This window comes from Lepus europaeus, chromosome 9 (genome assembly GCF_033115175.1).
Source record: "Lepus europaeus isolate LE1 chromosome 9, mLepTim1.pri, whole genome shotgun sequence".
Lineage (NCBI taxonomy): Eukaryota > Metazoa > Chordata > Mammalia > Lagomorpha > Leporidae > Lepus > Lepus europaeus.
Window position 1 is genome coordinate 119,997,388 of NC_084835.1, and position 22,911 is coordinate 120,020,298.

Here is a 22,911-nt window from a genome sequence, read left to right on the forward strand (position 1 = left end):
GGCAAAAGGAAGACCTTTCTCTCTGTCTCTCACTGTCCACTCTGCCTGTCAAAAAAAAAAAAGATTTAAAAAAAATACTAAACAAGAAATAATAAACCCATACCCAGACACATGGCTGTGGAACTGCTAAACATAAAGATTAAGATCTTGAAGGGATAGAAACAAAGACCAAGTCAATTAAATGAACTGACGGAATGGTTGCAGACATTTCAGTAGCAAAAGTACAAACCAACAGGCAGCCAAATAATATCTACTGCAGCTGGAGAAAATACCTATCAACCTAGAGTTGTCAGTCAGCAACATAATCTCTCAAGAATAAAGGGGGAATGAAGGTATCTAGAGAACAAATACACAGTGGGATGTATTATCTCCATGAGACTTCTTATGAGGGGAAATGTAAGAGGCAGATCAAGATGAAACAAAGAGATCTTTGAACAGTCTTAAATGCAAAATGAACTGGTGACCAAGCGAAAACAGTCACCAAGAACATGAAATGATTCTCTGATTATCACACAACTTAAATTAGAATTACCAAAAAATGCATTTCACTTGAAAAATTGCAAAACAGAGTCTCCAGGAATGGATCAAAGAAAAGAACAGAATGGAAGGCACTGATAAGACTTGAATAAGTGGAGAGGCACACCATGGACCTTGTTCATGAAATGTGAGATAAACATATTAGAAAAGTCAGCTCTCCTCAAGTTCACCTACACACACACCTACACTATTAAGGAAATTTTCCTTAATAGAACTTGACAAGCTGCTTCTCAACATTTTCGTGGAAGAATAAAGGGTCAAAAACACCAAGGCATTTCAGTTGATTATTAAACCTTAAGATGATATCATTTATTATTTTTGTAAATTTGTAGGCATTTTCACAACCTTCAGCTTCACATACCTATCATTATTCAAACACTGTAAAACTTAAATATATATATGTAATATATATATCTTATTTTATATATATATACACACATATATATATCTTATTTATTTATCTGAGAGATAGAGAAAAATGGAGAGACAGAAAAATAAAGAGAGAAATTGTCCATCTGGTGGTTCAATGTCTAAAAGCCTGCAGTATCCAGGGCTATGCCAGGCTGAAGCCAGGATCTGGGAATTCAATCTGGATCTCCCACATGGGTGGGAGTATTAGCCACTACTAATACTGGAGTATATGTTAGTAGGAAGCTGGAATTTGGAGCAGAGCCAGGACTAAAACCCAGGGACTATGATAGGACATTGGGGGTGTCGTAAGTGGTGTCTTAACCATTACACCAAATGCTTGTCCCTAAATGTGTATTTTAACATCTAGTTTCTCCTTTGAATGTTAACATGGGTCTATGTTTATTTTATCCTGACGTATGCTTACTCTTTGAAATGCAAGCAAATTATCTACTCCTTTGCCCAACTGTAGGCTGAAGGAATGACACACAATAAAGACTGAACAGGCATCCTCGGGAACAAAACAGTGACTGGGGAATTCTCAGATTAAGGAAGCACCATACATGTGCTCTTCACTGAAACCACAGGCGAGAGCACTTGTCTTGCTTTACTTGTCCATCATATCATTGCAGCATTAAAAGGCAACACTGTGCTGTATCATGATGAGTGTCTCCTTCTCCTACTTCGAGACAAAATTACATTACCCCAGGATTTGCCAGACATGTTGAGACACTTCCATATATATTTGAGTGCAACCACAGGGAGAGATAATAAATCTCATGGCCACCCTTACTCCAATAAAGACAGTTTTGGTTATAGAAATTAAGGCTTAATAGTGGGTGATTTGCAAGTGGTCCTAGGGTGTGTCTCTGAATTTGATTCAAGTCTGTTCCCAGATCTACCTATATGGCTGAAATAAAAAAAGTACGACAGATTCATTGCTTTATTTCCCCATGGTATTTTGAACACAAGCTAGCCACAGATTTGGGTGAGCACTTGTGAAGAAGAATCCCTCATGTGAGACAGGAACAGCAATGCTATGTTGGCACAAGTTTCAGTGAGTTAGAGTGGTGCTGCTGGAATTGGCAAAGGCTATGAGCTGCATACACAATTTCAGTACCCTGGACACCATCCAGCCACCAGAAATGTTCACACTACGGTTGTGGTTGTTGCTTCACCTATATTGGGCACTGAAAGGAACCAGTGAATCTAACAAGGACTCCAAGCAAGAAGCACGAAGTGACAAAAATACCAAAGCTAGTAAGGGCTGAGGGTTGGCTCATGGTTTCTCATTGAGCAGATGCAACATAGAAGATGGTCAGAATCTTCCAGGAGCTTTCAGTCTGGAGGAAGGTTTGGGTGGGGAGGCAAAGCATGAGAAATCATGTCTTCAGGGTGGTTCCTGGCAGAATCAAGTCTTGTATAAAGAAGAGACGAAAGATAAACTTTAAAATCTTTAAATCTTTAAAATCTATTGTCTCTACAGCACCTCCTCAGATTCACTATCTATGCTTTCTTAATCCTGAATCACCTGGTTCCTGCCATAGACAAAGTTCTTGAAAGATTATTCGATGTTTATATGCACCTACCATTAGTTTTTTATTCATTGTTTTGTTATATGTAGTATGAATTCTATGTTTACCACTAGGAAAATTGTCCTTTAAAGCATCATCAGTTATCTCTTCTAATTAAAATCTGATAAATTGCATTCTTTTGAACACATCACAGGATAATTTGACTTAGATCTGTCTACTTCACTTGTTTTCTGGGACCTTTATCACTCACCCAACCCCCTCTAAGTGCACTTTATGCTGCTCAGCATTTATTTTAGGCTCCTCAAACAGAAGCCCTTGGACTACCTTGCCAGCACACCTACTCAAATGTTCTGCCTTTTATCGTCCTTCATATTTCTTTGCTGAGCAGTGACATCCATACCCACCACCAACTCTATGCCAATGACTAACACATTGGATTCCACAGACCAAATCTCTCTTATAATTTAAAATTCTACTCAACAAGTGGAGCTGCAACAATGAATTAAAATCATCTACTTCATAGAATTTCAATTTGGTCTATAACATAATAAAAGATATTACGTTACTTTCACATCTATATTTCAAAGGTATCTCAGACCAATTATGTGCCAACATAACTCACTGTCTTTTTATCTTCACAAATAGACAGAATATGCAATAAATTTTAACATCTATGCAATGCTTGGAGCTGTGTCTCCCTGATCATATGGAATGCTACCCAAGGAGTTATATTAATCCATATGGTGGAGAACTTCCAAGATGGCAGAGTAGGGAGAGAGCTTACCGGTACTAGTAGGATAAGATAGTTTTAAAAAAGAAAATGCAGTCTCAGGGAAGTTAGGGAGAAAATGGCAGAGGAAACCCTATGCAAATTAGAGGGACACATGGGCCGGCACTGTGGCTCACTTGGTTAATCCTCCGCCTGTGGTGCCAGCATCCCATATGGGTACTGGGTTCTAGTCCTGGTTGCTTCTCTTCCAGTCCAGCTCTCTGCTGTGGCCCGGGAGTGCAGTGGAGGATGGCCTAAGTGCTTGGGCCCCTGCACCTGCATGGGAAACTGGGAAGAAGCACCTGGCTCCTGGCTTTGGATCAGCGCAGAGCCCCGGCCGTAGCAGCCATTTGGGGGGTGAACCAATGGAAGGAAGACCTTTCTCTCTTCTCTCTCACTGTCTAACTCTGCCTGCCAAATAAAAAATAATTAGAGGGATACAGTGGACCTATGTGGACACCCACAACTCAGGACCCCAGCAGCCAAGAGCCTTTGTACCAACATTAGAGAATGAGGTGAGACCCTACCACAGCAGCCAAATACATTGACAACAAAGCTGCAGGAAGGGCCTAGAGGGAATCTGGTTTGGAGCTCTGTGGGAGATACTGTGCCTACCAAACCAGAGGAAAAACAAAAAGGTGGCACGTGGTTCTCTTTCCCCGATCACCTTACAACAGCATCCTGCAATAAGGTGATAGAGCAGGTGCCATTTTGAACTTGTTTTCTGGGACATAACAGCTGCACCAGCTCATGTTGGCACCCAGTAACCAGCTGAGTGGAGACTCCTGACTCTGGTGGGGAGAACTAAAAGGGGGATGGGTGATCATGACTCTGGGAGGCTTATGTTCTTGGACTGTCAAAAAACAGGCTGTGTGGGAGGACTCATTGTAGCTGGGATTTGGGCAGTCACTATGGGAGACTTCATATGCTCAGGGCTCCCTGGTTACCTGGTGAATGACATTTCTGGGGAATCTGAGCTTATGCTGAGGATGGTACAGATCTTTTTCATGGTCCTTGGGGCAGAGTGGACAAATATTATACCTACACTGGCCTACTTTGAGGCGAGTTCAGCTAAATAGAATAAACTTCACTTCTGATTAAAAAAAAGAGGAGATTTACCACAATAAACCTGGATATATCTCATTAGACACACACTTCAACACAGCACCTTGGCCACGTGCACCATATGCCTCTAGATATTCACAGAAAGCAGGCACTACACTTATTTACAGAAGCGTAGTACAAATATAAAAGCCACCGCAGCAAAAAAAAACAAAGAAGAAATCAATAAATATCTCCACAAATGTTGAATAATAAATGCACCAATTCAAGAAACAAGACTAAGGAAGACAACATGATGCCCCCAAAAGAACACAACACTTCGATACTAGATTGTGAAGATGATGAGCCTGAAGAAATGCAAGAAATGGAATTCAAAAAGTTGATCATAAGATTGCACAGAAGTAATCACAAGCAGATGCACGAACTACTGAAATCCGTACATAGCATAAAAGAAAATTTCTCCCACAAAATTGAGAAATCAAAAGGAAATGAAGAATTCAATAGAACAAAGAAAAATGCAATGGAAAGCCTTAACAAGAGAATCAGGGATGCAGAAGAAAGATTATCTGACTTAGAAGACAAAGCACAGGAAATCACATAGTCAAACCAAAAACAAGAAGAGAAAATTAGAAAACCGTTAGGAATCCAAAGGATGCTATCAAACTACCAAACATATGGGCTTTAGAAATTCCTGAAGGCATGGAAAGAAAGGAAATGAATAAAAGATCTTTTTAGTGAAATACTAATAGAAACCATACCCAATTTGGAGAGAGAAAGGGGCATTCAAGTACAGGAAGCACACATATTTCCTAATAGACATGATTAGAGAAGATCTTCACCATGATACATTGTTGTCAAACTCACCACAATAAAACATAAAGAGAAGATTCTAAAATGTGCATGAGAGAAATGTCAGATTAATTTCAGAGGATCTCCAATTAGACTCACAATGGACTTCTCATCAGAAACCTACAGGCTAGGAGAGAAAGGTGAGATGTAGTCCAAGTCTTATGAGAAAAAGACTGTCAACACAGAATACTATACCCTGAAAAGCTCTCTTTTATAAATGAAGGTTAAATAAAGACCTACCATGACAAACAGAAATTCAAAGAATCTGTGACCACCCATCCAGTCAAGTACAAAAGATGCTTAAGATTGTGCTGCACACAGAAACACAGAAATACTGTCATCTATACAAGGAAGGTAAATGAAGAAAATCTTCCATCAAAGTTCAAAAAAAATTAAAAGTAAAAAATGGGAATATTTTGGAAAAATGGCAGGGTAAAGTCTTTACTTATCAATAGTAACCTTCCATGTAAATGGCCTCAACACTACAGTTAAAAGACAGACTGGCTGAATAGATAAAAAAACAAAACCCATCTATTTGCTACCAAAAGAACCACATCTCATCAACAGAGATGCACACAAACTGAAAGTTAAAGCATGGAAAAGATATTTCATGCCAATAGGAACCAAAGCAGAGCTGGTATAGCCATCATAATATCAGAAAAAATAGACTTTAAATTCTTCTGCAGTCTCCCACTGGGTTGCCCACGGCCAACATCCTACTGAATGGGGAAAAGTTCGAAGCATTTCCACTGAGATCTGGCACCAGACAGGGATGCCCACTCTCACCACTGCTATTCAATATAGTTCTGGAAGTTAAGCCAGAGCTATTAGGTAAGAAAAAGAAATTAAAGGGATACAAATTGGGAAGGAAGAACTCAAACTATCCCTCTTTGCAGATGATATGATTCTTTATTTAGGGGATCCAAAGGACTCTACTAAGAGACTATTGGAACTCATCAAAGAGTTTGGCAAAGTAGCAGGATATAAAATCAATGCACAAAAATCAACAGCCTTTGTATACGCAGGTAATGCCACGGCAGAGAAAGAACTTATCAATCCCATTCACAATAGCTACAAAAACAACCAAATACCTTGGAATAAACTTAACCAAGGATGTCAAAGATCTTTATGATGAAAATTACAAAACCTTAAAGAAAGAAATAGAAGAGAATACCAAAAAATGGAAAAATCTTCCATGCTCATGGATTGGAAGAATCAATACCATCAAGATGTCCATTCTCCCAAAAGCAATTTACACATTCAATGCAATAACAACCAAAATACCAAAGACATTCTTCTCAGATCTGGAAAAAATGATGCTGAAATTCATATGGAGACACAGGAGACCTCGAATAGCTAAGCAATCTTGTACAACAAAAACAAACCCAGAGGCATCACAATACCAGATTTCAGGACATACTACAGGACAGTTGTTATCAAAACAGCATGGTACTGGTACAGAAACAGATGGATAGACCAATGGAACAGAATAGAAACACCAGAAATCAATCCAAACATCTACAGCCAACTTATATTTGATCAAGGATCCAAAACCAATCCCTGGAGTAAGGACAGTCTATTCAATAAATGGTGCTGGGAAAACTGGATTTCCACATGCAGAAGCTTGAAGCAAGACCCCTACCTTTCACCTTACACAAAAATCCACTCAACATGGATTAAAGACTTAAATCTATGACCCAATACCATCCAATTATTAGAGAGCATTGGAGAAACACTGCAAGATATAGGTACCAGCAAAGACTTCTTGGAAAAGACCCCAGAGGCACAGGCAGTCAAAGCAAAAATTAACATTTGGGATTGCATCAAATTGAGAAGTTTCTGTACTTCAAAAGAAACAATCAGGAAAGTGAAGAGGCAACTGATGGAATGGGAAAAAATATTTGCAAACTATGCAACAGATAAAGGGTTGATAACCAGAATCTACAAAGAAATCAAGAAACTCCACAACATCAAAACAAACAACCCACTTAAGAGATGGGCTAAGGACCTCAATAGACATTTTTCAAAAGAGGAAATCCAAATGGCCAACAGACACATGAAAAAAGGTTCAAGATCACTAGCAATCAGGGAAATGCAAATAAAAACCTCAATGAGGTTTCACCTCGCCCCAGTTAGAATGGCTCACATTCAGAAATCTACCAAGAATAGATGCTGGTGAGGATGTGGGGAAAAAGAGACACTACCCCACTCTTGGTCGGAATGCAAACTGGTTACGCCACTATGAAAGTCAGTCTGGAGATTCCTCAGAAACCTGAACATAACCCTACCATACAACCCAGCCATCCCACTCCTTGGAATTTACCCAAAGGAAATTAATTTGGCTAATAAAAAAGCCATATGCACATTAATGTTTATTGCAGTTCAATTCACAATAGCTAAGACCTGGAACCAACCCAAATGCCCATCAACAGTAGACTGGATAAAGAAATTATGGGACATGTACTCTATAGAATACTATATGGCAGTCAAAAACAATGGAATCCGGTCATTTGCAACAAGATGGAGGAATCTGGAAAATATTATGCTGAGTGAATTAAGGTAGTCCCAATGGGACAAATATCATATGTTCTCCCTGATTGGCGACAACTAACTGAGCATCAAAGGGGAAACCTGTTGAAGTGAAATGGACACTATGAGAAACAGTGACTGGATCAGCTCTTGTCCTGACTGTTGATGTACAATATAATACTTTATCTCTTTTAGTATTTTTTTCTAGTACTATTGTTTGAACTCTGTAATTAACACAGAATTATTCTTAGGTGTTTAAATTTTAACTGAAAAGTCATCCCTGTTAAATATAAGAGTGGGAATAAGAGAGGGCAGAGATGTACAGTCTGGAACATGCTCAATCAGACTTGCCCCAAATGGTGGCGTTAGAAACGTGCCAGGGGATTCTAATTCAATCCCATCAAGGTGGCATGTACCAATGCCATGTCAATAGTCCAAGTGATCAATTTCAGTTCACAATTGATCACACTGAAAGGGATCACATAAACAAGACTAGTGTCTGCTAATGCTAACTGATAGAATCAAAAAGGGAGAGAATGATCCATCATGGGAAGCAGGATATACAGCAGACTCACAGAATGGCAGATGTCCTAAACAACACTCTGGCCTCAGAATCAGCCCTTAAGGCATTCGGATCTGGCTGAAGAGCCCATGAGAGTATTTTAGGCATTGAAAGCCAAGACACTCTGGGGGAAAAATAAAGAAGACCTAAATGAAAGATCTCTGAGAGTGAGATCCCAGTGGAAAGAACAGGGCCATCAAAGAAGGAGGTACCTTTCTCTGAAGGGAGGATTGAGCTTCCACTTTGACTCTGACCCTGTCGGAATAAAATCGAAGACAGCGAAATCAAAAGGCTTCCATAACATTGGCAACTCATGACTAGAGCCTAGGGAGATTACTGATGCCATAAACAAGAGGGAAATTATGGGGGCGGGGGGAGCCATTGTAATCCATAAACTGTACTTTGGAAATTTATATTTACCAAATAAAAAAATTATTTATTTAAAAAAAAGAAAAAATAGACTTTAAGATAAAAACTGTTAAAAGAGACAAAGAAGGGCACTAAATAATATTTAAGGGATCAATTCAACGGCAAGATGTAATTATTATAAACATATATACACTTAATTACAGGGCATCTGGCTATTTAAAAGAAATGTTAAGGGATCCAAAAGCAGAAATATACTCCAATCAAATAGTAATGGAGGACTTCAATACCCCATTTTCAGTCATGGACAGATGAAACAGAGAGAAAATCAGCATGGAAACATCAGAGTGAATTGACCCAATAGACCAAATGGACCTAACTGATATCTACAGAACTTTTCATCCTACAACTTGCAGAATATGCATTCTTCTCATCAGTGCACAGAGCTTTCTCTAGAATTGAGCACCTACTAGGCCATAAAGCAAGTCTCAGCAAATTAAAAAAATCATAACATGCAACTTCTTGGAACACAATGCAGTGAAGCTGGAAATAACAAAACACAGGAATCTCTACAACCTATGCAAACACATGGAAGCTGAGCAAATTGCTCTTGTATGTACAGTGGGTCATAGAAGAAATCAAAAAATTTCTGGAAATAGATGAAGATGACAATACAACATATCAAAAATTATGCGATACAGCAAAAGTAGTGTTAAGAGGAAAGTTTATAGCAATTGGTGCTTACATCCTGAAAATGGAAAGGTACCAAAAATGTAAGCTATCATTGCCTCTCAAGGATCTTGAAAAACAACAGGAAACCAAACCCAAAACTAGTAGGAGAAGATAAATAATTAAAATTAGAGAAGAAATAAACAAAATTGAATCAAAAAATACAAAAGTTCAGCAAAAGGAAGAGCTGGCTTTTTGGAAAAAAAATTGACACACCATTGGCAAAATTAACTAAAAAAGGAGCGATAAAACCAAACTCAATAAAATTAGAGATTAAAAAATAAATGTAACAACACACACCACAGAAATAAAAAGAATCATCAGGAACTACTATAAAGAGCTGTACGCCAACAAACTGGGAGAGCTAGAAGAAATGGATAGATTTCTGGACACATACAACCGACCTACATTTAGCCATGAAGATATAGAAACCTAAACAGACCCAATAGCAAGACAGAAATTAAATTGTTAATAAGGGTCCTCCCCACCAAGAAAAGCCATGGACTGGATGGCTTCACTGATAAATTCTACCAGACATTTAAAGAAGAACTAAGACCAAGTCTTCTCAAGTTATTCAAAACTTTGGAGGGAATCCTCCAAAATTCTTTCCATGAAGCCAGCATCACCTTAATTCCTAAACCTGAAAAAGAAGCATCAGAGAAAGAGAATTACAGACCAATTTCCCTGATGAACATAGACGCAAAAATCCTCAACAAAATTCTAGCCAATCGAATACAACACATCAGAAATATCATCCACACAGGCCATGTGGGATTTATCATTGGTATGCAGGGATGGTTTAACATTTTCAAATCAATCAATGTGATACATCACATTAACAAACTGCTGAAGAACAACTATATGATTATTTCAGTAGATGCAGAGAAAGCATTTGATTAAATGTAACACCCTTTCATGATGAAAAATCTAAGCAAACTAGGTATAAATGTAATACTCCTCAACACAATCAAGGCAATTTATGGCAAACTCACAGCCACCATCCTATTGAATGGATAAAAGTTGGACGCATTCCCACTGAGATCCGGAACCAGATAAGCATGTCCACTGTCATCATCGCTATTCAATATAGTCCTGGAAATTTTAGCCAGAGTCATTAGGCAAAGAAAAAGAAATCAAAGGGATACAAATTAGAAAGGAGGAAGTAAATCTATTCCTATTTGCAGATGACATGATTCTATATATAGGGGATCCAAAAGACTCCACTGAGAGACTATTGGAACTCAGAGTTTGGTAAAGTCCCAGAATATAAAATCAATACATAAAAAATCAACAGCCTTTGTAAACACAAACAATGGCAAGGCAGAGACTGAGCTTCTAAGATCAATCCCATTCACAGTAGCTACAAAAAAAAAAAAAACCCTTAGCATAAATTTAATCAGAAATGTGAAAGCTATCTACAATCGGAATTGAAAACATTAAAGAAAGAAATAGAAGAAGATACAGAAAAATGGAAAAATCTTCCACGTTCATGGATTGGAATAATCAATATCATCAAAATGTCCATTCTTCCAAAAGCAATTTATAGATTCAATGCAATAACAACCAAAATACCAAAGACAATTCTCAGATATGGAAAAATGATGCTGAAATTCATATGGAGGCATAGGAGACCTCAAATAGCTAAAGCAATCTTATACAACAACAAAAAAAGCTGGAGGCATCACAATGCCATATTTCAAGGCATACTACAAGGCAGTTATAATCAAAACAGCCTGGTACTGGTACAAAAACAGATAGATAGACCTATGGAACAGAACAGAAATGCCAGAAATCCATCCAAGCAGCTATAAGCAACTTATATTTGACCAAGTAGCTAAAACCAACCCGTGGAGTGAGGACAGCCTCTTTAACAAATGAAGCTGGGAAAACTGGATTTCCACATGCAGAAGTATGAAGCAAGACCCCTACCTTACACCTTACACAAAAATCCACTCAACATGGATTAAAGACCTAAATCTACGACCCGACACCATCAAATTATTAGAGAACATTGAGGAAATCCTACAAGACATTGGCACAGGTAAAGAGTTCTTGGGAAAGACCCCAGAGGCACAGACAGTCAAAGCCAAAATTAACAAATGGGATTGCATCAAACTGAGTAGTTTCTGTACTGCAAAAGAAACACCCAGGACACTGAAGATGCAACCAATAGAATGTGAGAAATTATTTGCAAACAATGCAACTAATAAAGGATTAATAATCATAATCTACAAAGAGATCAAGAAATTCCACAACAACAAAACAACCCAGTTAAGAGATAGGCTGAAGACTTAAAACACATTTTTTTCAATAGAGTAAATCCAAATGGCCAATAGACACATGAAAAAGTGTTCAGGATCACTAGCCATCAGGGAAATGCAAATCATACAACAATGAGGTTTCACCTCACCCCAGTTACAATGGCTTTCATACAGAAATCAATAAACAACAAATGCTGATGAGGATGAGGGAAGAAAAGTACCCTAATCCACTATTGGTGGGAATGTAAACTGGTAAAGCCACTATGGAAGACAGAATGGAGATACCTCAAAAAATTGAATATAGACTTACAATATGATCTAGCCATTCCACTTCTGGGAATTTATCAGGGGAAATGAAATCAGCATAAAAAGAGTTATCTGCACCTCCATGTTAACTGCAGCTCAATTCACAATAACTAAGGTATGGAATTAACCTAAATACCTGTCAACCAAAAGCTGGATGAAGAAATTATGGGCTATGTACACTATGGAATACTACACAGCAGTAAAAAAAATGAAATCTGGTCATTTGCAACAAAATGGATGAATCTGGAAAACATCATATTTAGTGAAATAAGCCAGTCCCAAAGGAACAAATACCTTATGTTCTCCCTGATCTATGAGAACTAATAAAGCAGCTAAAACAAAATCTGTAGAAGTGAAATTGACACCTTGAGAACGGATGGCTTGAGCTGCCCTTGTCTTGACTATGGAGAAACAGTTTTGGTTCTTCTGTTTTTTCAGTTCTTTTCTTCATACTATTTCTTGAACTCTTTACTTAACACAGAGTTAATCATATGTGTATAAAGTCAATTGAGGATGGATCCCAGTAAAAGATAAGAGTGGGAATAAGAGAGGGAGAAGGAAGTTTGTAACTGCAAAGCTGTATAGTTCTGCATACATTCCTATGGACTTACTTCTAAGGGTATAGTTTAAAATCTAGTCATGGGATTCCAAATCCCACTAAGCTGGGAGTTAGAAATGCCATCATAAGTGTTAAGGTGATCACATTAAATCTTAAAATGAACATATAGATAGGGTTAAATGTTAAAGTGATCATATAAGTAGGATCGAGTGTCTGGTAATAATAATAGATAGAATTAAAATGGAGAGAATGTTCCAACATGGGAAGCAGTCCCACACAGTAGACTCATAGAATGACAATCGCTTTAAGTAACACTCTGACCTCAGAATCAGCACTTATGGCTTCCTGGTCTGGCTGAAAAGCCCATGAGAGCATTTCAGTTACAGAAAACCAAGACACTGTGGCAAAAAATGCTCTTACAAGACAGATCTCTGTGATTGAGACCCCAGTGGAAAGAAGTGGCCATCAAAGAAGGATGTACTTTTCTCTCAAGGGAGGAAAGAACTTCCACTTTGCTTATGACCTTGTCTAAATACTGAAGGAGTTTGTGGATTCAAAGTCTTCCATAGCCTAGCCTAGCCTTGGGTGGTCACTGACGTCATACATAGGAGTGTTAATTCTTAACAACAGGGGTCACTGTGCACTAACTCCCCTTGCAGGACCTCTGTCCTCAATGAGTTGCATTATGAGACTTAACTGTAAAACTATTTCTCAAACGGATGTTTTTGTGTGTGCACATGTGTGCAAATTGTCGAAATCTTTACTTAGTGTAGAGTTGGTCTTTTGTACAGAGTTATTTGAAAATGAATCTTAATAGAGAATGGGACTGCAAGGGGAGAGGGAGGAAGAGGTGGTATGGGAGTGTGGGTGGGAGGGTGGGTATGGTGGGAAGAATCACCTTATTCCTAAAGTTGTACATATGAAATTTGCATTCCTGAAAATATTTAAAAATACACAAAGATTAAAAAAAAATCCATATGGCCTTTTTTCAGCCTTCCAACTCATCAATAGTTTCACCTTTCCTGATTTACCTCTTCTCCTGAGATCAGTAGTGTTTCCATATATCAAATGTTATCATTTTCGAACATAAACTCTTCAGATGGTTTCCATTATAGCAACATTAAACTCATTAATGTTAGTATATCAAATACTGATATTCAGCTGGGATAACTTTTTGCCTCACATCATTCATAATGTCTCTGTGCATGGCCTTCATTTCAACTAAACTAAATCACTTGCAATTTCTTTTGTGGAAAAGCAGTATTTCTGTTTTGGGGCACTGTGGTTCTTTAGCCCAGAAGTTCCTTTCCTTCAAGCTAGTTTTCCTAGGAGCTTCAAGAGCAACTTTGAGGAAAGCTCTTCAAAGCATAGCCCATCATTAGTGAAAAGTCTGTCAATTATTTGATGTAACATGCTGACCTTTATTATGATACACATCCCATTGTACCCCCTAACTCTCCGTGTTAGAAAATAGTGGGGTATAAGTTCATTTGATACGTAGCACATAGCATATAGGTAAATGAATAACTGATAGATGGGCTAGAAGATACCATCCAAATTCTTGCTAGCTCTTCAGTTTCTTGATTATTATATTTTGATGCAATATAAAATGCTTTGTAATTATTATAAAGTAAAATACATATTGTCTTCCTAAAGTTTATAAGCAAATTGTTTCACAGGGTGCTACAAATTTTAGGAAAATTAAAACATCACTATTTGCAGCAGTTAATATATCCCAGGTCTGAAATTAGAGTAATTTGTGTCACATTCATGGGAATCCAATTTCTTTTTGGGCAACATAAACACTTCTGATTTGATTTACTTACACTTTTATTCATGAAGAACTATTTCTAATAATACAGCAAGGGAATTAAGCAGTGGACAAGCAGTCTTTAGACTTTTATTAACCCATGCTCAGCAGTAAGCAGATCTTACAATTCTGTCTCTTGAGCCCCAGGTAACATCTGGCAGTTTGTGTTTGTAAATCCTGTTACACAACTTCTTCAGGCTTCTCAGCATCATCCAAGGGATTGCTGTGTGACTAACCTAACTTAATTTTCTGTCTGTTGCCTTCATTTATACAGGCTGTTCATAAAGGATGAACGGAGGTATGCTTTACTATAATTCAGCATTGAACATCAAACTTTATAGTCTCTGAGTTTATACATATATTTCACATTTACTGTAGTCTAGTGAAGTTGTTCTTAATATTGATACATTTTTTAGTGCAAGTGATATTGCTTTGTTCTGTTTTTAATATGTAATTTATAATTCTGATAATTTGAAACTTGAGTAAGATGAGCAAGAGTTAGAAATGCTCTTAAATAGTTCAAACAATGCTTGATGGAAATAATTGTAAATAACTTAATCTATATCATTTTCCCTAGTCATCAACCCATAATTGTTAAGTATATGCTGATTTCCAATGACTCACAATAAGCATTGTTTAACAGAATCTGCTATCAGGGAAAGTAAACGTGGGTAGGTTTATTTAGCATGTCAACATGAATTGGCAAATAATGGTATAAGACAATATATAATAACTACTGCTAACTCTTAAGGAGAGTCTTTATATTGTATGATATAAAACTTTAAAGAAAAGAAAGGTCACCCCAAGTAGGAGGATGTGGGGAATAAACACCTTACAGAAGAAGTACAACATTTTGCCCAGCAGATCAGATCCAAGAAGAACTGTGCCTTTCATAACTAATGATGAGAGATCCGAAACAAGCTGTGAAAAAGGGCACTTCACAAAAAATAAAAGCTGCTGTTTTATTACTTCCTGTCCCCTACTATTGTCTCTTCGTTGGCCATTAAAATTACCAACTAATTGCATTTTATATTTCTATGGGAGAGAAAGAGAGTGAGAGCAAAAGCTCAACTTTGCTTGTCGACTTCCCAAAGCCTGCAATGTCTGGAGCTGGCCAGGCTGAAAGTGGGAGCTGGGAATTCAACTCAGGTCTTCATTGTGGGTAGCAGGCACGGAACTACTACTTGGGCCATCCATCATCTGCTGCCTTCCAAGGCCCACATTAGCCGGAAGCTGGAGTCAGATGGTGGACCTGGACTCCAAACCAAAGCACTCCAAAATGACTGTATCAGTCTCTTACCCACTAGGCTAAATACCTGTCACCAAGTAAATTTTTATAGACAAATTCATAAGAAGGAAAACGAAGACAAAACCAATCATTTCATTAACCAATCAACTCAGTTTAAACAAGGAAAGTGTAGGTTGTTTTTAGCTTACAAATAAAAAGACCCACTGGAAATAAGTTATCTGTCCTGAAGACAGATCCAATAATGTTTCTTTTCCAAATATTCACTAAATACTCTGAAGTTTGCAGCAAGTCTAGAGTACTGTAATGATTCCAGTGAATTATTATTGTTCACTAAACAATATGTGCCATACCCCTAAAGCTTTGCAAGCACTCTATTTTACATTGTCAGTGCGAGTCTGGGAGATCTGAAGGTTGCCCCAGGCGATGTGTGAAGGGATAGAGCAGAATTTTGACAGAACTCTGGGTCTGAAATGCTCCGCTGAACCACTGATTATACTGCGGAGTAGCAAATCTTTAGAATAACAGTTAAAAGAATCTGGGGATATATTACTTTGTGCCAGATCTATAATATTTAATACTAACCACTTCCACATAAATACAATCTATACTAGACAATAACGCAGATTTACAACTCAATTAACCACAATCATGTTTTCAGAACAGATGTGTACACCTTACAAACAAATCATCCTATAGTCTGTGTGGTCTTGAGTTAAAGCTGTTATATCCAACCTTGATGACATTTTTACAGATTTACTTATACTTGGCAGTTACCTGAAAAATGGGAGCATACATTAAGTAGTTGAATTCTAAGCTTCCACAGAGGTCTATAAACTATTACTTTTGTAAACTCCAACTAAATGCAATATCCATAAACAAACTTTTCAGGGGCTTTCTGATCAGCAAAACTGAAATTCCTTACCCATGTAGAGAACCTAGACATACCTGGATATTGAGGCAACTGCATCATAACAAATTGACCCACATATGAATTCATTGGTATCCCTTGCTGAGCTGTTTGGGTTACAGGTACTTCTAACACTTAAGCTCTTAGCCTGACTATATTCTACTCATTCGAGGACTGCAGATTGAATGCCAATACTTCAAGGAGACCTCCTCCGGTCTCTGCATTGTTGGGACTCTTGGTTGTATTCTTCAGGATTGCCCAAATATATTATTTTAATGATTTGTTTAGGGTTGTGTTTGTCATTAAAATAAAAGCTCTATATTTCCCCCGATTTAGTATAGTGACTACAATATACCAGTTCTCAAAAAAAAAAGCTTAATTAATAAGTTATTATTGCATAACGGTTCCTCAGTATCTTTCACAACACGCCTGACCTTAACTACTCCTTGACCACACTCTCTCACATCTCTTGTCCTCGGGATTGGATGGGAGCCAGGAAGATGATAAAGCATGAATTTGGCATGAAATATATTCCATGTGTATATCCTTCGACTTTTAAATCCTGAAAGGTTGAGGGCTTATTTGGGGGCCTACTAAAATGGCTTTACTTCAAAACTGTGAAAACAGGGACTCAAGCTATCCCAGCTGCATAAGCAGCCTCCAACAAATGCCCGTACATCTCTCCTCGGTTTACTCCACTTTCTTATTTTAAAAATACAACGTCACATTTACGACTTCTACGCCAACGGTATCATTACGTTAAAGTGATCAGATCCATAGTCATTACAACATTCTGACAGCCAATTTTTCAAAGTCCAGGTATATTTCATTTAGAAACTTAGTTTATAACATAAGGACAGATGGAGGCTTATTCTTTTCTTCATTGTGTTGGCATACTGTGTGTCCAGGATCAATACAATAAAACTTCTAATAGTCCTTTGTTGAGCATCTTAATATTTTAATGAACTACAATGCCTACATACATAAAATATTATAGCACTATAAATTACTTATTAGTATATTGTAAAATAAGATTTATCTATCTTTACAATGATAAACAGTGAAAATTCTAATAGAAATAATTTCATAAATGATAAAGCTGAATTTAATCAGTCTTATTTTAGAACGAAATGAAAAAAGATGGTCCATAGGAAGAGGCTTCTGAAGCAGATAGTTAGACCTAGTAGTGGAAGTAAACAGAGTCTCAGGTGTGTGCCTGGCTTAGCAGTTAAAAGGCGATTTGGAGGTTGCATGTCATGCTGGAATCTACATTTCATATTGCTGATCAGGAGTTCCACAACTCACACGGGTTCAACTCAGGATCTGGTTCCTGACTCTAGTTTCCTGCTAATGTGGACCTTGGGAGGCAACAGTGATGGCTCAAGTAATTGAATTCCTATAAACCAAATGGAAGACAGATTGAGATCCTGCCTCCTCGCTTTGGCCTAGTCCAGCCTGGTTACTGCAGCTATTTGGGTAGTGAACCAGAATGGAGTGTGAGTGCTCTCTCCTCTCTCTCTCTCTCTCTCTTTCCCCCTCACAAATATATTTAATTCCACTGCAAAAATGCAGAAGAAATTTGAGCCAAACCCTAGTTCCATCTTTAAATTACGAGATTTGAAGTTAATCAACTCTTATGATGATTACTTTATAAGTAATATAGAAATAATATAAGTAACCTACTTCACAAATTAGTGTTCAGATCATAATGATACTGGAGATACAAAAAATTCCAGATTTATATTTAATTAATTCTTTTATGTATTTACATTTGGACCTTAAGTCATTTCTGACTTTCTCACTGAATAACATACTACCATCAGTTTTCAATTTTTTATTTCTTGACCAAAAATATGTTAAATATATGGTAATTCCCAGGCACTAGAAAAAAAAACATAAAGCAAAATTTCTCAGCTGAGAAATTTGCAATATATTTAGAAATAGGGTATAATATTACAATAGAAACATCATCACATTAGAATAGGTACAAGAAATACAGCACAGAGGACCACAGAGGAGGGTGGGGAGGGAAGGAATTCTGGGTAAGATAAACCTGCCTCTATCTTTTAAAGTACAAGCTAAAATTTGATAATCTGCAGAATGTGAAGTACCTTCTAGAAGGAACAAACAGCATTGCCAGTGACACAAATCATGGTGCATCAGGTGCCCTGTATAGTTCAAAACTGCTTTACATCAACTCTCTAAGCACCATAACATCCAAAGATAAGACTGTGAATAAGGAAGGAAATAACGAAATAATCTGTATGTTCTGCTACAGAATTTAGATTTATTCTGGGTGCACAGACAAGTCATTAAAGGAGTTTAATTAGACCACTGTCATGACCAGGTATGACTATTAGGGAGGCCACTGTAGTAGATGTTTGCATAATATGGCAGGAGCAATTGTGAGATGGGAACACAAGTGTCTATTCTCATAACCCATGAAAGAAATTAGGACAATCTGAAGTAAGTGCTGAAATACACATAGGACAGAGATTCATAGTAGGTAATTAGGAAGCACCTGAATCATGTGGACTTTGAGAGGAAAGAATGATGGATAACTCTAGAGTTTATTGCTGGGTGGACTTGGGGTTGGCAGCACCACCACTGCTAATATGAAGTGCAGAAGGAAAACACAACTACCAGCAAGGAAATACTGATATCCGTTAATTCAAGGAGGAAATGGGGCATGCACGTAAACACAGCAGTGTGTTGAAAAATAAAGGGGTGGGCCGGCGCCGTGGCTTAACAGGCTAATCCTCCGCCTTGTGGCACCAGCACACCGGGTTCTAGTCCCGGTTGGGGTGGCAGATTCTATCCCGGTTGCCCCTCTTCCAGTCCAGCTCTCTGCTGTGGCCCAGGAGGGCAATGGAGGATGGCCCAAGTCCTTGGGCCCTGCACCCGCATGGGAGACCAGGAGAAGCACCTGGCTCCTGGCTTCGGATCAGCGTTATGAACCGGCCGCGGCGGCCATTGGAGGGTCAACCAACGGCAAAAAGGAAGACCTTTCTCTCTGTCTCTCTCTCTCACTATCCACTCTGCCTGTAAAAAAAAAAAAAAAAAGAAAGGGGTGATAATACTTGAAGTACATTCTTCCATATGTTTACATTATGGTTGGTGTTCAGAAACAAATATGACTCATGGTTACTTCCTTAGAACTCTCACAGTTTCAAGGCAGAAAAATACGTAAACAGATAATTACAATGCAATGTGAGAGAGCAGCAGGGAGGGGTGTGTGTGTGATGTCAGGAGCACTTAGAAGAGGGAGGGAGAAGATAATAAGAATGTAATGACTAAGAAGTAAGCATTTAGGGATAACTGATCAAAAGTAGAGAGGGCATTCTCAAGTAGACCATCTCTTCTCTACTTCCTACCTGTGCCGTGCTGCTCTGGATCTCTGCAGCGTTAAGACTGCCTCCACTGTCTAGGATGCTCCTTCTTTCTCTCTGGGTCCACAGTTCCTGATTCTTCTGCATTCCTGGCTCTCATCCACCTATCAACCTCCACTCCAACACTCTTCACGTCCTTGTCTCATGCACTGTGTCAGCTCCCCTTGTGATATTTAAATATTTTAGCTTTCTTCTTCATGCCACTTGTTTCTTTCAAATGTAAATAATTAACGTTTTAAACATGTTATTTGGATCATGTATTTGGCATGATTAATAAGCCACTTGGAACACCTGCTTCCCATAGTGGAGTGTATAAGATCAGTGCCAGTTCTGCTTCTGACTCCAGCTTCCTGCCAAGGTGTCTTCTAGGAGTCAGCAGGTGATAGCTCAAGTCCTGCCACAGTGTGGAGGACCAGGGTTGGGTTTCAGGCTCCTGGCTTCCACCTGGCCCAGTCCCCGGCCTTTGTGAACATTTAGGGAGTGAATCAGCAAATAGAAGACGATTCTCTCTGTCTCTTTGCCTTTCAAATAAAATGAAAATTATAAATATAAAATTAATAAAACAAATAAAAAGGTAAGAGTTTGTATTTAAATCTGTAACTACATTTTTAAGATTCTTAAGTCTAAAGGTCCAATTTTCTAGATTATCATTGTGCTCCCAGTGCCTACTAGAAGCTTACACGGTATACATAAGTAGCAATACTTATTAATAAATGCATAAATAAAATGAATGAGTTGAGAAAGATGTCTCAAACAGAAGGAACACATGCACAACTGCAAATTTAATTGCACAAATGAAAGACTTTGTAAAGAGGGTAGTGGAGGAGGGCTGAATGGACAGAGGGGAAGAAGATTGCTAAGGGCTTGACTGATGCGGTAAGAAGTAGTGTATGAAACTCCTGAGTGGTTTCACTCTGGGGATTGAGACAATTAGATTTTTGTTTCGTAGAACTCTGACTTAATTATGTCAGAAAAATGGAGACATATTTGAATGAAAGGAAAAGGTTATTACATTTGGACAGATGAAGCATTTGGGAGTCAGTACAAATGTGACGGTATCAGCAATGTAGAACTTCAAGGATGCAGATTCAACAGGATCTAGCGATTGGTGGAACAAAATAGGAAATAGGAAAGCCAGATATGCTTGATATACTTTGGGCTTGAGTTTCTTGGTTCACCATGCACTACTCAATAGTGAACAGACTGTGGGTTTGGGTTGTTTTCCATATAAATGATATGGAGTTAATAAGCTCAGGTTTGGACACCATAAATATAATTTCTAGAGTACATGTGAGAGAAATCCTAGTAGATAGTTTCAAACACAAAATTCCCACAGACCATGCAGTGAGATAAACGAGAAACCAACAAGTGGACTAGGTTTATGCAGAAACAATCATTGCATTAGTCAGCAAAGTAAAACTTGAATCAGCATATTGTTCTTCCTTACTGCAAAGGGTTCTATGAATAAATTTAATTTCTCACTTTAATTCTCGTGGGAAGTGTGGCATAGAAGTCAAGAACAAGTGTTAGGACCATACTGCATGGGATTTGAAGTTTTCTGCTAAAATTTGCAGAGTGAGTAACTTTGGATGACCAAAATTTCTTAACTTTTCTAAGCTTTATTCTGATTTCTAGTAGACAAATAGTTATCTACAGAACCAATTTACAGAAGTTATCTCTCTGTGTTTCAAAGAGGAATAATCTCACTTCATTTCCAATAGAGCTTACTACTGAAGGAGAATATTCTTTCCCTGTCCTTGAATGTGTGCTTGAGATGATCATTACAACTGTTCAATTCAAAGAAACTCCTTGTTACCATCACGGGAGGGAGAGTAGGGTGAGAATTATCATTACGCTCCTAAAATTGTAGATATAAAATGCATGAAATTTGCTCCCTTTATATAAATAAGAGAAAAATGGGGAAACGGACTCACCATAATGTACTTGAGCTGCTTATAAACCAGAAGTTGTACCCTTTATTATTAAAAGTATGAAAACCTCCTCTTCCCCACTGGCCTGCCTGGCAGGTGTCTCTACAAAAAGGCCTATGAGGGTAAAGCTCTCTTCCCCCTTCCCACTTCTCTTAGCCTTATCTTCTGCAACTCTTTCTTGGGATAACAGGTGAAAGGAAAAGAAAATTTTGCATATTCAGCTGATAATATTTGTAGTTGCTTCTTGACTTGACTACTCCCTAAGAGGCAGGTGTTTACATCATGGTTCTCATCCAGAGGACACAGTTATGTGAGACTTGGGACTCCTTCTCCCTGACCTTCAGAGAACTCTGACACCACTAGGTTTTATCTCCCTGAAAGGTCTCTCAGATGGGCAGGGTCCTTCAAGACGGCGTCAACAGGGACGACCTGCCCCAAAGGAAATTCTTCCACTCACGCTAAGCAAGGACAGGCTTGGCTTACTGCTCTCCCCACACTTTCTACTTGCATCCTAGGATGCTCAAACCAGACTGCAGCCAATGAAATTCTCAGGATAGAAGTAGGCACCACGCTTTTTGCTTGTATGCTTCTAAACTCCAAGGTAAAGATGCCCCAAGTAAACTCTTGCTGTAATGTCCCAGTGGGTCTTGGTGCTAAAGGTTCCTACTTCTCTTCCTGCACTTTCTAGATTGGCTTTCTTAGATAATTCTAAATCAGGAAAATAATTCTCCTACGCAAAGAGTGGGGATTTTCAGCTTTCTCTTTAATACAAAGCTTCAGGGAAGTTGACAGTAGGATCCAAAGCACCAGCTTAGCCATCTTTGTTCCATGTAAACACATCTCTAGAACTTTAGATGTATTTTTCACCTATTTTTCTCAACTGTTACATTCATAATTTTGTTTAACTGTTTTGGTGATTAAAGGAGACAAAACATAAGAGTAGCTACATTGAATTTGCCTGTTATTATTTTTTGCTTCTGTTCTACTAAATATTCACAACCATACAATCTTAAGCAAATTTAAACTTATGTTACTGTCATGACAAAACAAGTAAATAAGATAATTGACCAAAATGACCTCATTGAAGGGCTATTGTTAGGAACCTACTCTCAAGGGTAAATTCAACTGAATCTACAAGTGTGAAGTGAGGAAT

At 38.1% G+C, this 22,911-nt stretch overlaps 1 protein-coding gene across 4 annotated transcripts in view; it reads right to left on the reverse strand.

Moving 5' to 3' along the window:
• NETO1 (neuropilin and tolloid like 1) overlaps positions 1 to 22,911 on the reverse strand; it is a 123,773-nt gene that overhangs the window by 71,566 nt on the left and 29,296 nt on the right. Inside the window, exon 5 of one of the 4 annotated variants that reach the window (XM_062201799.1) lies at positions 20,161 to 20,348. The exons of the other annotated variants lie outside the window; for them this stretch is intronic. Within the exon in view, the coding sequence (XP_062057783.1) occupies positions 20,215 to 20,348 (134 nt within the window). The 3' untranslated portion in view covers positions 20,161 to 20,214. Of the gene's footprint in view, positions 1 to 20,160; positions 20,349 to 22,911 lie in introns of those variants that run through there. 4 annotated transcript variants of the gene reach the window in all.